The sequence below is a fragment of the Syzygium oleosum genome, unplaced genomic scaffold (assembly GCF_021117445.2).
Source record: "Syzygium oleosum isolate NSW1041296 unplaced genomic scaffold, Sole_v2.1 Sole_v2.22, whole genome shotgun sequence".
Taxonomy (NCBI): domain Eukaryota; kingdom Viridiplantae; phylum Streptophyta; class Magnoliopsida; order Myrtales; family Myrtaceae; genus Syzygium; species Syzygium oleosum.
The window spans coordinates 2,739,831-2,756,148 of record NW_026607506.1 but is presented as its reverse complement, the minus strand read 5'-3'; the positions used below and the strand labels follow the sequence as shown (position 1 = coordinate 2,756,148).

The 16,318-nt window shown below is 41.4% G+C and overlaps 2 protein-coding genes across 2 annotated transcripts; both read left to right on the top strand.

Annotated features, from left to right (window-relative positions):
• Positions 1-297: 297 nt before the first annotated feature.
• LOC115668890 (probable alkaline/neutral invertase B) lies at positions 298-3,017 on the top strand. Its single transcript, XM_030590256.2, has 4 exons — positions 298-767; positions 1,115-1,546; positions 1,681-2,239; positions 2,441-3,017. Exons 1-4 carry the CDS (start codon positions 342-344, stop codon positions 2,734-2,736), a joined length of 1,713 nt encoding a protein of 570 aa, XP_030446116.1. The 5' UTR covers positions 298-341; the 3' UTR covers positions 2,737-3,017.
• Positions 3,018-4,064: 1,047 nt separating this feature from the next.
• Positions 4,065-8,785, top strand: LOC115669983 (uncharacterized). The gene is made up of 6 exons (XM_030591155.2): positions 4,065-4,352; positions 5,303-5,502; positions 6,357-6,497; positions 7,476-7,556; positions 8,222-8,346; positions 8,432-8,785. The coding sequence occupies exons 1-6, from the start codon at positions 4,130-4,132 to the stop codon at positions 8,478-8,480; spliced, it is 819 nt and encodes a 272-aa protein (XP_030447015.2). The 5' UTR covers positions 4,065-4,129; the 3' UTR covers positions 8,481-8,785.
• Positions 8,786-16,318: the final 7,533 nt, after the last annotated feature.

Sequence of the window (16,318 nt, the reverse complement as noted above, 5' to 3'; positions counted from 1 at the left end):
CGCGCTCATGTTTATGCCAATGAGTGAGTAAAGTAATCCCCGTTGTGCAGTAGTTATGCCTAGTAGGCACCGAGAGATTGGTAGTTGAAATTGAACAATCATTTCAATCTGTTTCTGCTAAATCGCCTAGCAGCATCTAATTGCTGTTTTCTGCTGCGTAAATGGTGTAGCGTCCAAATATTCAGCGTTGGTAGTGCATGAATTATGATTCTGGGATTCTGCTTCAAGTTCGAGGGGGATAACTCCACCACATTGACTGTAAAGTTGTTTGTTGCGTGTCGATAAATGCAGGTTTTAGAAGCCTTAAGTTGTTTCTTGATCGCTATTGAGAGAAATCAAGGATGTCGTCGATGGCCACGGACGTGTCGCTGAACGGAAGCATGAGAAGTCACGACACCGCCAACTCAATCTTTGAGATTGACGACTCCGATATTTTGAAGTTAATGGACAGGCCAAGGCCGATAAATGTAGAGAAAAACAGATCGTTTGATGAGAAGTCATACTGTGAGATGTCGATCACTCTATCGCCTCGTCCTTCTTATAGGATGGGTGACAACTTTCGCATGCTGGAACATCTTGAGTATGTATACTCTCCAGGAAGAAGGTCGGGCTTTAACACTCCGAGATCCGAGAGTTACTACGAGGCGCATCCTATGATTGCTGATGCATGGGAAGCCCTGAGAAGGTCTGTGGTTCGCTTCCGGGGGCAACCTGTTGGGACTATTGCCGCTCTGGATCATTCTACGGAAGAACTGAACTATGATCAGGTGAATGTGCTCTTCTCTGTTCTTAAATTGTTAGTTTCACTAAGAAGTCAAAACGATGAAATCAGTGGAGTTCTAATGTGGATCCACAAATACATATTCATAAGCTCATCTGCCATCATATTTTAAATACCTGATATTATTGGCAAAAAAGTTGCAGATTGTGGGCGTAATGCCTATTGACATGTCCTTATTTTGTCTCATTAATTTGAACAATTCAAAAGCAGTATGAATTTGAATTACATCGACATGTTCTACCGCAATGCCTGATCCTACTCGTCTTTTACTTATGATCAAGCCTTCCTTAGAATATGAGCATGAAAAAAATATCGGCTTCGTCTACTTGGCAGGTCTTTGTTAGAGACTTTGTCCCCAGCGCGTTGGCGTTTCTGATGAATGGCGAGACGGAAATAGTGAAGGAATTCCTTCTCAAAACACTTCTCCTCCAATCACAAGAGAAGATGGTCGACCAGTTCAAGCTGGGGGAAGGGGTAATGCCCGCGAGCTTCAAGGTGATCCATCACCCGGTGAGGAATTACGAGACCTTGACTGCAGACTTTGGCGAGAGCGCAATAGGGAGAGTAGCCCCGGTGGACTCGGGATTCTGGTGGATCATACTGCTCCGTGCGTATACCAAGTCCACAGGCAATTCATCCTTGGCAGATTTGCCCGAGTGCCAAAGGGGCATGCGCCTTATCCTGAGCTTATGTCTCTCGGAAGGCTTCGACACGTTCCCGACGCTGCTCTGCGCAGATGGATGCTGCATGATTGACAGGAGAATGGTTGGTTTATTGCATTTTCCCTTTGTTCAAATGAGGTTATGTTTACAGATAGCTAGTATGTTTGTTGAAGACACGAACTATTGGATCGTCCTTATTATGACCCGGTTTTGCTCATTCTTTCTCTGCAATGTTAGGGTGTGTATGGGTATCCGATTGAGATCCAGGCCCTCTTTTTTATGGCGCTCCGATGTGCCCTGGCCTTGCTTAAGCAAGACGGTGAGGGCAAGGACTTTGTGGAGAAGATTGTGCAGCGCCTCCACGCATTGAGCTACCACATGAGGAACTATTTCTGGCTGGACCTGAAGCAGCTCAATGACATATACCGGTACAAGACCGAGGAGTATTCTCACACGGCAGTCAACAAGTTCAACGTGATGCCTGCTTCTCTTCCCGATTGGGTGTTTGATTTCATGCCGAGACGCGGCGGTTACTTCATCGGGAACGTGAGCCCAGCGAAGATGGACTTTCGGTGGTTCTGTTTGGGCAACTGCGTGGCCATCTTGTCGTCCCTGGCGACCCCTGAACAGTCTGCAGCCATAATGGATCTGATAGAAGAACGCTGGGAAGAGCTGGTCGGTGAGATGCCGCTGAAGATATGCTATCCGGCGATAGAAAACCACGAATGGAGGATCGTCACGGGATGCGACCCGAAGAATACTCGGTGGAGCTATCATAATGGAGGGTCCTGGCCAAGTGAGTGCGCTCATAGTTTCTCTAATGCCCAAAGAACTACAAAATAGCGCTAGAATGGAGGGAGAAGACCACATAGATGCTTTAACAAACTATCCTTCTTTCACAACACTCGTGACTTGCGACAAACAAAACTCATCAGCTATTTCTTGACATTCTCAATTATGCCTTCAGATGGGTTTATTTCCTAATGGTTTGGTGCAGTGCTTCTCTGGCTCCTCACGGCGGCATGCATCAAGACTGGGCGCCCGCAAATAGCGAGGCGCGCCATCGAACTCATCGAGAGCCGGTTGTCAAAGGACCACTGGCCCGAGTACTACGACGGGAAGCTCGGCAGGTACGTCGGGAAGCAGGCCCGGAAGTTCCAGACCTGGTCCATCGCCGGTTACCTGGTGGCCAAGATGATGTTCGAGGACCCGTCTCATCTGGGAATGGTCTCGCTCGAGGAAGACAAACAGATGAAGCCCCTACTAAAGAGATCTGCTTCATGGTCCTGTTAACCACACATATGTTCCCTCCAAAACTCTAGGAGCTTTATAACGCAGCTTATTCATAGTATGAATTCGTGAACATTTGTGAAGATTGATGCAAGCGCAACGCGAACGTACACATTTTTCAGATTCAATATTGGGTTGGCAAATTGTTCTGGCGACAATAATGGAGATGGGTTATACTTTACCATATGTAAATGCCATCACATGAAATGGACCAGGTCTCAGTTATCATCTGTTCCTCCTCATTCACTGGATCACTGCATCGCCACGAGCACTGCCTGAGGCAAGTTGCTGAGGCTTCTGTGTTCTGTCAGTGATGAGATTAAAGCTCGGGGTCCGGTTTAGGAAATAATTTCTTCTTGAATCTTCAAGTTATCACGATACGGCGGGCATTTGAACATGGTCTACTTGCTTAAATGTCCGTTTGCAATCTACCACATCATCCGATATACTAAGCACTTTGTGGGTCATTCGACATTACCGCATTTAGTCATTGTTAACCAAATCAGAGTGTACTGCCAACACACTCTCTATCACTGCCTTTATGCCAAACCCGTCAATCCCGTATCACTTATGTGCAGATCTTTCTATTGATCGGGAGAAAATTGTGGGATCACGCGAGCCCCCAAAATGAACATCCTCATACAGTTTTTTTGACTGCGCCGAGTCAGAAATTTCCGATCAAAATTGACCGAACGGACTGAATTAGCACAAAAACAATAACTTTAGGACTTAATTGATCAAAAAAAAAAGTGCAGGACTGAATTGACTTAATTGTAATAGGTTTATGGCATTTTTTTATTATTCTTCCCGCTAAACCATGTCACTAAAGTACAAATCTTTCCAATTCATCGAGAAAAAATTGTGAGGACATGCGACCCCCAAAATAAACATCCCTTTTCAGGTCGCTCGATTGATTATTCCATGCTATTGATGATTCGAATTTCCAAACATTACTTTATTTACTAAAGATTCACAAAGATCTGGTCCCTCATTACCAGTGGGATATGACATCAGAACAGTGCAGTCCGTGAGAAGGTGGGGTGTGGGGGGGGGGGGGTGAACAGCAAATACCAATTTCGAGATTTTGGTGGCGCCACCGGTAAAGGTGCATCCACTGGTGGTTGACCAGCCCCACAACCCCAACCAACACGCGTCAGCCCCTAGCGACTCCACCACGCCTTCCCCCCGTGCGCCGCCGCCGCACCCTACCACGCCCCCCCCCCGCAGGACATCTCACACGCATCCGCCTTCAATCTAAACCCACTTCAGAACATCGACACGCGCACACAGAGACACAGAGAGAGAGAGAGGCGGACATTGTACGAGGAGGAGGAAGGAAGGGATCGAGGAGGGCGGCGAGTGGGTTCGCGTGCTTCCGGGGCTGGGAGGGGCGAAGATGAAGGCGTCGAAGAGGCCGATCCAGGCGGTGGCGGCGTGGCTCCGCCGCCAGCCGCCGAAGGTGAAGGCGTTCCTCGCCGTCGTCTCCGGCATGGCGGCGCTCGTGTTCCTCCGGATGGTGGTCCACGACCACGACAACCTCTTCGTCGCCGCCGAGGCGGTCCACGCCCTCGGGATCGCCGTCCTCATCTACAAGCTCAGCAAGGAGAAGACCTGTGCAGGTATCGGGCGTTTGTTTTTTTCCTCCCTGGGTGTCTCTTGCCGTCTCTCTTTTTTGTCTTGCTTGGGGATTCAATTCGTGTTGACCCGAGAGGTTTGTTTGTGTAGGCCCTGTTGTTGATGTGGGTTTCGTAGATTGCGTGTGGTTTTTTTTTTCCAGATTGAATTTTGCTTCTCGAGTGTTGTGGATGCCGTGGCGCTGCTTGTGATCTGCGAGAGCAATGATCGAGTAGTTTCAGTAGATGTCTATGGGGGCTGTAAAATTTGAGACACGGAGATGACTCTGTTCTATTACTCCAGAGAGAAAGCTTTGAAGTGAATAATATGAGGAAGATTTCCTTTCATTTCCTCTTTCTTGTTTAATATGCGAGCTATTAGTAGGGGATATCTTGAGAATGTGGAGGTTTCTCTAGATGCCGCAAAAATGGAGTGCAATGGCAGAAGATAGTCGACCGCACTACTGCCACAAGGCTTCTTCATAGGTTCAAATAATCGAGGTGCCTTGAGATAAATAACAAGCCACTCGGCAATTCGACCTCGAAGGCATGACTTTAGAGTGAAGGGCGTGAAAAAAGTATAAATGTGTAGCTGTGAGATTCTGATCATGTGCGTTTCCCGACTAAATGTGACTTTGACATGTCCGTAGTTGCAACCTTCAACAGGCAGGGTTTTTTCAATTATGCATTTAGTATAAAGTAACAGACATAAAGTTAGCAATTTTGGTGCTGAAGAGTGAATACGATACATCATTTTCACTTTTATCTATGTGATTGAGTTTAGATCATCGTGCTTCTTAGTAATTATATCCTTCTATTATCAAAGTGATCCTGAAAACTTATTTTCGTTAATAATTGCTCTACACAGTCATTTCGGCTCTTTGATCAACTTTCTATTCTTATGATTATCATATTTTCAGTCTCTGACTACTTTCCTGAATGACGATTCATTTCAGGGCTGTCGCTCAAATCACAGGAACTAACGGCTGTGTTTTTAGCTGTAAGACTTTATTGTAGTGTGGTAATGGAGTATGATATCCATACATTACTCGATTCGGCTACACTAGCCACCACTCTTTGGGTCATCTACATGATTCGCTTTAAGCTGAGATCGAGTTACATGGAGGACAAAGACAACTTTGCTATTTACTATGTCGTAAGTCCTCCATCCATACTCTATTTATGTACATGGATACAGCGCAGGATGAGGAACAACTTTTTCTTTAGCTTTGTTTCTCTAGTTTAGAGTTTCTCTATCTCTTTTTTGGTTTCTATCAGACTCTTCCACTGGCAAACTATGGAATAGACATGTCCATCTTTATTTGCAAATTGTTTTAAGATTATATTTGGATGTGGGTGCCTGTATTCAAATGGACCCAAATGAAAAGATATATTAAACCTTGACATACAGAAGCTTCTCTTTTTGGATTTATTTCTGTGTAACGTGTCCCCAAAAGGCTGAGTTGGTTATGGCAGTCTGTTCATTTTATTCTTTTCTGGTAGTCAGGTGGCAGGTATATGCTTTAATTTATCTGAAAATCTGCATCAGTCAATAGATTGTCTTATAAGGTCAATAAATTAATTTTTATAGTCTACGAGTACTATAAATAAGGTTGAAGGTATATTGGGAATCAGTCAATAGATTGTTTTGTTAGGTTGCTATATAATTCTTATAGTCTACTAGGACCACAAATTAGGTTGAAGGTAGATTGGGCAGAATAAAATCATATAATTGAACGTCTCATGAATTTTCTGCTTATTTTAAGGTTTATTAGCCTGCTAAGTTGTTTCAGCTTGAACTTAACCAAATAATTATGATTTACTCCCTTTTGACCTTTTCCAATTTTGTTGATTGTTAAATTGAGCTGGTAATTTCACTCTTTGAGGCATCCAAATCAGAGAATTTGAACGTAGAGTTGTGAGAAGCTGGGCTCTAATTGTATCCATTAAATTTATTCGTTATTTGTATATTTACATTCTGTTGTGTTTTACCCCTTGCATTTAATGCAGGTGATTCCATGTGCTGTGCTAGCTCTAGTGATTCACCCCTCGACACATCATCATATCATTAACAGGATTTGCTGGGCCTTTTGTGTTTATCTTGAAGCTGTTTCGGTGCTACCCCAGCTCCGTGTCATGCAGAACACAAAGGTACTGCAATAGCCAAATCTTGTAAAGGCGATATGCGTGGAAAACATCTATGTCAATTGAAACCGGGTGTAAAAGGACGAACTCTACTTTTTATCTGCTGGTCACTTGCACTTCTGGATATAGATTGATGCCTAAGCCTCTTCATTCTGTTGATATTTTCATTTTGCATGTTTAAGTAGCAATTTTGCTACCCTTCTTAGTTCCTTTCAAAAAATTCGAATGATCGCTCTCCTTTTTCTTTAGCCACTCATGCCTTTACTCTGAACCTTTGGCTATTTATTTTGTGTATTCGTGTCAGCCAGGTGTGAGATTGCTCATTTGTGACTATTTCTATCCATTTGCTCTCTGTCCTGCAAAGTTGGTGCTCTGCAATCACTCCGACATACACATCACGTCTAGTATATTGGCTTTATAGTAGGCTGAGAGGAAATTCCCATGGGTTTTTTGCAGCATAGCTTTCTCAAATGTTGTCTCTTGCTGATGAGCAAGTGTGCCAGTTCTCTGTTTAGATTAGCTTTAGCATTATGTTAGAAGAAGATTGTGTTTCTTCTCATTCTGCTTATTCTCTCTTAAGATAGCGTTCTTTCTTCTAGGACGGGGCTATCACTGACAGCTGAATTTGCTTTTCCCTTGGCCAAATCTGCTGTCAAGTTCCTGAATTCCAGTCTTTATATGATTTACATGAATTAAATAGCTGAAACTAGACAAAAATAGCAGAAAGAGAATGTTCACATGTTTGTAAGGCCGGATAGGTGGTTTCTAATTTTGGAGATCGGAAATTAATGTGGTAGAGGTAGAGCAGCTTGTGACAAAAAGACATCAATCCATCGTTAAGGATAAGAGGGTTAGTGGCACAAAATGAGGTGTATATTTTGTCCTTTTGTATCTGGTATTAGTGGTACTCTTAAAATAGAAATAGCTGAGTTGCTCATAAATTATCGAGACTTTATTATTTTTTGGGCCTTTGTGTTTTCTCAGATTGTTGAGCCATTCACAGCGCATTATGTTTTTGCACTGGGAGTAGCGAGGTTTTTGAGTTGTGCCCATTGGGTACTCCAGGTCTGTTTTCCTTTACTCTCCTTTTTGTTATACATGATACCATTTGTAGGAGATACATGGATCTTTGTATAGATGCTTCACTTAGGTGGATTGCACCTGTTAGCTCTAATTGTTTTGTTTGCATAAAATCGGCTCTTTTTGGGTATCATCATGACATATTTCGTCTGCATAATTGAGCATCTGCCATTCGGTTGTTTGTTCTTTTTTTTTTTCTTTTGTGGGATCGGGGTATCGCTAATTAAAATTACCTTCTGGGGCATTGTTCTAATTTACATTTCATGCTTTGCATTCTAGTGGAAGTGGATATCGTTATTTTCTGTTGCTCATGGGCCAAGAAATGACTATCTAAGAATTTGGGTATTAGATTTGATTTTTTTTCTTCGCCTTTATTGCTCTTATAGGTAAGAATATTGTCAGATTCCATTCAGCATATGGTTTGTTTATAACTTTATACTATGTCACTACACTCTTATGCACAATTTACTGCAAGATGGTCAGATTAGAGTAACAGCATTCTAATAAAGGGAACATATCCATTGATGTTTGTCTCTTTATTGGTGACGTCCCTGACATCCTAGAGTGTTGTCATTATTTGAAGAAGTTGTGGAATGCACAAATAGGATTTTGCAAAGGTGTGGGAATGTCACTTACCTTGTCTCATACAGGTACTGGACACAAGAGGAGGCTTACTGACGGCACTGGGGTATGGACTGTGGCCTTCCATGGTCCTCCTGTCCGAAATAGTCCAGACTTTCATTCTTGCTGATTTTTGCTACTACTATGTCAAAAGGTATTAATGCATTGCTAGATTTTTGCTTCAGACAACTTATTGAACCTCCTCGATATGCAATTTGAAAATCGATTCTTTGTTTCAGTGTCTTTGGTCGACAACTCGTTGTACTTCTCCCCTCTGGAGTGTTGTGAACGATGTTAAAATATACAGGAAGAATTCAGGGACCATTATAGATTTATACCATCAAAAGATGGTAGCTACTCCTGTCTAGTTCCTTTTGCACCTCCTCCTGTCAGACCATTATAGATTTTTCTTTTCTTTTCTTTATCTGGTGGATGTTGAGTTGAGGATGCATTACCATCTGGTACATAAAATTTTCCGTAGAACTTGTGCAGATTGGCTTCCTGATGTTGGCATTTGATATTTGTTTCGATGTTGCCAACTGTGGAGATCTCCTGATAGATTAATGTACAGCTTAGAGGCTTTTCTGAGTCCATATGTCCTGGAGCTTATCTGATCTCATGCCTTAAATTATCAGATATGTCGACTTTCTTTCGGTTCGTAATTATACTACGAGTTTCACACATCTTTCCGACAATAGTCCCGGTGCATTGTGCTTGGAGATTCTATTAAGTCTACAGAATTTGTAAAAGGACTTGGATTAGCCAATCCTCGTGGTGATTGGATCTGGAAAATCCTAGTTAGTTTTGAGTGGGGATTGATTCGGAACTTTGGGTTATTGGTGGGGTGGCAGTTGTAGCAATGGCTGAACCTTGGTCTCTTTCTGTCTGTCAATAACTTGTAGGTTCAGAGATTGAAGCTATTAGATTGGTCATATAAAAGCTGAGATGAATCTTTGCTGAAAAGCTCTCCCCAGTGCAAGGAGAGCAAAACTAGCAATGTCAGTTTCTGCAAACTGCAGATTTTTTCCTTGAGTATGGTCAAAATCTGAGACTACCGCCATCTGCCAAAAAACCTCTGTCCGGAGTTGCCTGATTTCATTACGGATTCTACAAGCACAATCTATCTGAGATCATTATCTTTCCATTTCTTAAGCACGGGCGCGAAAGAGGTCTCACTATGTGTAAATGCTTAACCTCATGTGGCCGAAGGGGACTTGCATTCCGACATGCGTAGGGCTCTAGACTTGATTGCTCTAGGCGTAGCTTCGTACGGGCAGACCACGAGGAAGTTATCACCTTCAAATCATCTATCCCAGAGTATAAGAACCAGTCTTTGATTGGTTTAGAGACTTGAATCTTAAATGTTAATGCAAAAGATGACTCAAGTGATAGGAAAATTGTCCAAAAAGTCTTAAATTTATTGTATGGTAGTCAATTCAATCCAAAATTTTTCAATTATGTCAATTTAGTTATAAACCCATTGTATGGTGGTCAATTCAAATATAAACTTTTTATTTTTGTGAATTTAGTCATAAACTTTTTAACGATTTGCCAGTTTAGTCTTAAACCTTTTAACGATTTGTCAATATAGTCTTTCCGAATAATTTTGCGAAAATTATCCAGAAAGATTATATTGACAAATTGTTAAAAGGTGTAGAACTACACTGGCAAATTGTCTAAAGTTTATGACTAAATTGGCACATTTAAAAGTTTGAGACTAAATTGGCTACCGTATAATAGGTTTAGGACTAAATTAGCATAATTAAAAGGTTTAAGACTGAACTGATCGCCATTTAATAAGTTTAGGATTTTTTCGACTATTATCGTAAATGACAATGCAAGAAGGCCTTCATGCACCTTTTGCTGTATGACACATCAAGTATAAACAGCTCACACCCACCACATCTTTCTCACACCTTTCTTATTCGTTCACGAGGAGTGCAGAATTGCGTTCTTACTATAGCTTCTGATTAAAGAATTTGCACGGTCCAATCTCATTTTCTCTCATGAAATTGGACTCTGCCAACACGTACCTTCAAAACCACGAGCTGCTTGTGCTTTAGGACCATCATATGTCCATCTCTATCTATCCACTAGCTTAGCGATAAAGGCAATGCTGTAGTCCAAAAGGAGTTTTGGCACCTCTGGATGATTCCAAAGCACTTCTCTTTTATCTTTTTCTCTCCGCCAAATGTACCTGCACGCGTCTGGTGCATCGCAAAGTGTACCAGTTGGAATTTTCGTCCTCTTGCTTCGTTGCATATGCGCCAAATGTCCCCGTCCTCGCATGAAACCCACCAAGAATTACAATCCTCGCATAAAACTCTATTTAGGACTCCCTATATAATGGACTCTTTTGCTCTCAACGTGTTGCACCATTCTACAGGAGACAAGAAAACATCCTTAACACCCTCCATTAATCATTCAGGCAGTCATGTCTCTGTCCAAGGTTCTAGCTTATTTGCTCCTTTCCCTCCTCGTTCTCCATCTGCTGGTTGAAGCAGCTGATGCTATGGTAAATGAAATCTCTCTCTCTCTCTCTCTCTCTCTCTCTCTCTCTCTCTCTCTCTCTCTCTCTCTCTCTCTCAACGCTGTGTGCATGTTGATGAAGTTCTTTTAGTCTTTTATACCTCCAGTTAATCTCGACATGCATATGTTGTGTAGCAAGAGGTGAGCGCGGATTCGGTGGCAACTTCTGCCGCCAAAAAGATAGGTAAAATCTCGATTTAAATACTCTTCGATATGATGGTTTTGCAAAGCTACTATGCAGATTAATGAGTACAGAGAGCTCGAATGATTGAGAATCGAGAAAAAACCAGAGCTCTTATATCATATTCGACAAATTACTTTCCCAAGAACTGAAATGGTTAAATTATGGACAAACGACGTATATACAAAATATTTCTCTACATTCAATATGGCATTTTCTTCTGTATCATTATACCATGTTATTAGCCATGAGTTTTTCTTTTTCAGATTGTGGGGCGGCTTGCAACGCCAGGTGCCGGTTGGCATCGAGGCAGAAGATGTGCAAGAGGGCATGCGGAACCTGTTGTGCCCGTTGCAATTGTGTGCCACCGGGGACCGCCGGTAACCGGGACGTGTGTCCTTGCTACGCTACCATGACCACTCATGGAGGCAGACTCAAGTGCCCTTAATTTCGTTAAGCATCCCTGTGGATTTTGTATCATCTTGATGGATATATGTTGCCAAGAATAAAGAATTTAATTGATCAGCGTGTGATCTATAGTCAAATAATAAGAATGTTCCTGTGTAAACCCCAATATCATATTGAAATCTCCGTGTATAAAGAAACAACAATAAAGAATTTTATCCTTTTCTGTGTACTCTCTCTATATATATATATATATATATATATATTTTCGATTCGTCTTCTTTCATGAGTTCAAATCAGCAGTACTATGGTCACCTTCACGAGTACGAGTTTTTATATTTCTATGATAATTCAGTGCAATTGGTCAACTGTTGATAACCAATTATTGTATCGAGAAAGAACTAGCCGGATGCTTAAAAATTCTAAACACAAATTACTTGGATAAGAATCAAGAACTCGGTCAAGTTTCTTAAAAAGACAAGGAAATTGTTAGTTGATAATCTTGGTTAACCCACCGGTCAATCCACCAAATAATTAGGCCTAGCATCTCTCTTTTAACCCTAGTTTTTTTTTGGTCAAAACTTTTAACCCTAGTTGGACCACCACTTTCTAAATGATTTGGCATGAACTCTGTTCCAGATTGTTCATACCCTTGGTGGCGATTCTTTGAAGTCCTTTTTTATGGTAATAGTTGACCATATAACAGCTGTTCTGCAACTCTTATTGAGCTGTCATAAGCCTTTTCTTGTGCGGAGGTTATGAATTCGATCCATCCTAGAAGGAACGTAGGCCGTGAAATTTCACGAAAGTACAGGAATTTCAACTGAACTTGTAAGCCAATTCCCCAAAAATATTGTTTATGATTCTCATGCAAACGACAACATCCTGCATGCAATGCACGACGGTGGTGTCATCAGCCAGTTTGACTCGCGAGTTGGGAGTCTCAGCAATCCATATGCGTAATATAGATATATAGATGCATAGCGGATGAAAGGAATACAGAAATGAATTAAACATATGTATGTCAGAAAACATAAAAGTTGCTTGGATAAACATTTAAAATATGCTAGTGTTGAAGGTTTGTTATCTTGATGATTCTTAGATTGTGATATAATTTTGTATATTTCTTCTGACCTATTCCATCCTACTATAGAGAGAGAGATTTAAAGCTGGATTTGTCATATTAAGATTAAAAACCCGCCGCGTGACACTTTACTTTACCTTTTGTGATTGCCCCATGCCATAATTTTGCATCGTGGCCATGTTCGACCAATAACCGTTAGCTTTTTTATTCATCATACCTAAATTTCAATCTCTTATTCGATTTAAATTTTAAAATATGGATAAAGTTTCAATTGTGTAGTTTATTTTGAATATAGTTTCTTAAATGTATATTTTAATCTTATGGTTATTTAGATCAAAGAAGCGGGTCATGAATCGCTATTGCTGTCAAGAGCTGGCTTACCTTTCTCATGTATTCACGTTCGTCCATCTTCGAAGAAACTTGCTTTTCTACAAGTATAACCACCATGTGATCGAGATTGAATTAGAGAACAATGTTGTATTTATTTTCCAAATTGCCCGTGTCGAATTTACCTTAAATCGATTTAAACTTAACAACACTACTTTTGAATTTGCTTGACAACGAGAGGTTTTCAAACAAAAACTTGGAGCATATGCGCATGCTGCAAAGAAAAGGGAGGAAGTGTTGGTGGTTAGAAGAGAAATGACATAATTGAGAAAGTGTGGGTGCTTGAAAATGCTAATTACAATAATTGTTTATATTCAGTTTTTTATGATAGAATTCAGTTGAATTTCTTCAAGAATTGAAGGTTCTTTAAAGGGAATTGCGTTAAATGGTCAAAACAAAGCGATAAACATGTTATGACCGTAAAGTTCAATTAACACATGAAGTAGGTTCATCGAATAATTTCTCCAACGTCCCGACCGAAGCTTTAGTGTAAAATTCCATTCGATTCAAACTTAACAAACCAGCCAAGCTTTAACGTCAAACCATCAACAAAACATGTGAGTCGCTTAGTTTAGGTCTCTCCGCGATTGGTTTGTTCCCTATTTGTCGATGTATCATAACATAATTCAAGCTTCTAGGATTTCCTTCTATCTATACGGTGTTGCAATTTCTACCGCTACCAATGATTTTTATGATCAACCGCTAACTTCACGGAATAGAAACGCAAGATGCATGGTTGCGGTGTGAGTTTGCTGTATGTTGCTTGAAGGCCGCCGGAAAACCTGCAGAAATCAGTACTTGGACGTTGCTGGTGATGTTCACCAGGGGCGCATGAAGTGGCAGCAAAAACCTGCAAAAGAGAACTCAGGTTGGGGGGGAGAGGGACTGGACTGGTGTAGCCAGAGTTCCGCCTGAAATCGCTGGAGCTTATGTGTGATGCTGTTAGGACTCGGTGACTACCGTGGGCATGGGAAGTATGGCATGAGATTGTTAGTGATGCCGGAATCAATCAAGCAGGCGGGGGGACTGGACTGGTGTAGCCAGAGTTCCGCCTGAAATCGCTGGAGCTGATGTGTGATGCTGTTAGGACTCGGTGACTACCGTGGGAGTGGGAAGTATGGCATGAGGTTGCAGGGTAAAGTTACGTATCGAACTTCTGTCTCGATTTCAATATACACATGGATCCTGTCTAGGGTTCTATATATTCCACTGCGTTTTTACCATTGATGATCCCTACAGTTGCAGGGTGCAGTGAGGTAGTTGATCACGGTGTTGGACAAACTGTTCAGGAGAGGCAACCGGGATCGATCTTCACGGCGGCGAGACCTGCTGGAAATTCTGGACTTGGAATTGTACTGGAAGGGAAACCTCGGGACAAGGAGCAAGAGAAAACCGAGCTGAGCTGAGCTTTTTCTGGAGCATACATTAATCGTATCGTCTGTGTCCTCTTTTCTTGTATTCCTGTGCTCCACTTCGAATCCCTAATGAACTTCAAATTATATTCTTCGTATCATGCAAATAATAATATTCAATAGAGTCAAGCTTGCTAAGGTGGCTATCTTTTCCCTTTTGCTAACACCTCCAAACTTTATACTAGCTCCAATATTGCCGTGGATGTGCCCTATTGATGAATATTGCTTCCCTTTCTTTAAATCCAATTGAAATATTGCTCCCTCACGCGTTTTCTTCAATGTGCCCACAATGCTTTTTGTTCAGTGAACTTTCCCCGTTGATTCCCATCCTAATTATGGCCAGTCAATTTCGACCGAGGTTCATTCTCCCAATTTTGTAATGACAGTCAATGTCCTTACCTTCATGTTGACCATATTTTAATTGTCGCCACCCCTAGGCTTCATCAAAATCCACTTTCCTAATCATGTGCAAGGCACATGTGAAATTCAGTCGTGGTCAACTGAAGTGCGAGCCAACCAAGTACCAAACCGGATCACCTTGACTTACTGTAAAAGGGTAAATTGTCCACAAAGTCATAAACCTATTGCATTTTTACTAATTTAGTCATGAACTTTTTAATTTTGCCAATTCAATCATAAACCTTTTGTATTTGTGCCAATTTTGTCCATCCAGCCAATTTTGGCCAGCCAACGCTGACGTGGTAATTGTTTAATATTTTAATATTTTTTCGAATTTTTTTAATTAATTTTTTCTTTTTCTATTTTGTTTCTACCCATCTTCCCTCTAGCCAGCCAATCCCGCCAAGGCAAGGCCGACCCCACCAAGGCAAGGCCGACCCCGCCATCCCTGGGTAGAGGCCTCGCCCAGCCAAGGCGAGGCCAACCTTGCTGTCACTGGGTTCTCCCTCACCCAGAGACGGTGAAGTCGGCCTCGCCTTGGCTAGGGAGGCTCGCCCTCACTAGTGGCCGGCGGGGGTGAGCTTCGCTAGAGGCTGGCTCGCTGGCCAAAGCGAAGATGGGTAGAAACAAAAAAGAAAAAAAAAGGAAACAAAAGAAATTTTTTTAAAAATATTAAAATATTTAAAAAAAATTTGCCGCGTTAGAGATGGCCATACAACGTCCACGTTAGCGCCGACTGGTCAAAATTGGCCGGATGAACTGAATTGGAAGTTTAGGACTGAATTGGCAAAAATGTAATAAGTTTAGGATATTTTGGACAATTATTTCCACCGAAAAAGGATCCTCCCCTCTAACTAGTTGTCCAAACCTCCCCAACCCCTTTGATATTTCTTATGTATTGACTCTTGTCAACAATGCTTGTTTAGCTTTCTTTCGGAATGAATGAAATGGTATTTATGTTGACCAAAATAAAAAATGAAGTGCAAGCTGGCCGAAATATCCTCTTGTGAGCTTAGTCCAGATATTTTAATTAAACTCTTAACTCCCCCTTTTCCAGTCCGATTAGATTACAATTATATGTGCTTAATTAACCATTAATGCAAATGCACCTAATATCTATATGCAATTTAACTAATATTTTGTTGTTTAGGGTCAGAGTCGATTCATAATTTTCTATGCAATAAATAACTCAATGGATCGCCAAAATTTAGGCGTCAACAATAATTGCCTCTAAATCATCTGTCTAGGAGTATAAGAACCGTCTTTGATTGGTTTAGAGACTTAAATGTGAAATGTCAATGCAAAAGCTAACTCAAGTAAATGACCACGCAAGAAGACTTTAATGCACCTTTTGCTGTATGACATACCAAGTATTGATATCTCACAACTACCGCATCTTTCTCACACCTTTCTTAATTGTTCAATCTCTAATTTTCTTATGAAATGGACTCTGCCAACACGTACCTTCAAAACCATGAGCTGCTTGTGCTTTAGGACCATGATATATCCATATCTATCTATCCACTAGCTTAGCAATAAAGGCAATGCGATAGTCAAAAGGACTTTTGGCACCTCCTGATGATTCCAGAGCACTTCTCTTTTATCTTTTTCTCTCCACCATATGTACCTACACGCGTCTGATGCATCGCAAAGTGTTCGTTCTCTTGCTTCGTTGCCTATGCACCAAATGTCCCCGTCCTTGCATGAAACCCACCAAGAATTACAATCC

Excerpts from the sequence above, each read along its gene's own strand:
- LOC115668890 (XM_030590256.2), top strand. The coding sequence starts at position 342 with ATGTCGTCGATGGCCACGGACGTGTCGCTGAACGGAAGCATGAGAAGT. Across the intron at positions 768-1,114 it reads AAGAACTGAACTATGATCAG|GTCTTTGTTAGAGACTTTGT; the intron begins GTGAATGTGCTC and ends TCTACTTGGCAG. Across the intron at positions 2,240-2,440 it reads TAATGGAGGGTCCTGGCCAA|TGCTTCTCTGGCTCCTCACG; the intron begins GTGAGTGCGCTC and ends GGTTTGGTGCAG.
- LOC115669983 (XM_030591155.2), top strand. The coding sequence starts at position 4,130 with ATGAAGGCGTCGAAGAGGCCGATCCAGGCGGTGGCGGCGTGGCTCCGC. Across the intron at positions 4,353-5,302 it reads CAAGGAGAAGACCTGTGCAG|GGCTGTCGCTCAAATCACAG; the intron begins GTATCGGGCGTT and ends GATTCATTTCAG. Across the intron at positions 7,557-8,221 it reads GTGCCCATTGGGTACTCCAG|GTACTGGACACAAGAGGAGG; the intron begins GTCTGTTTTCCT and ends TGTCTCATACAG.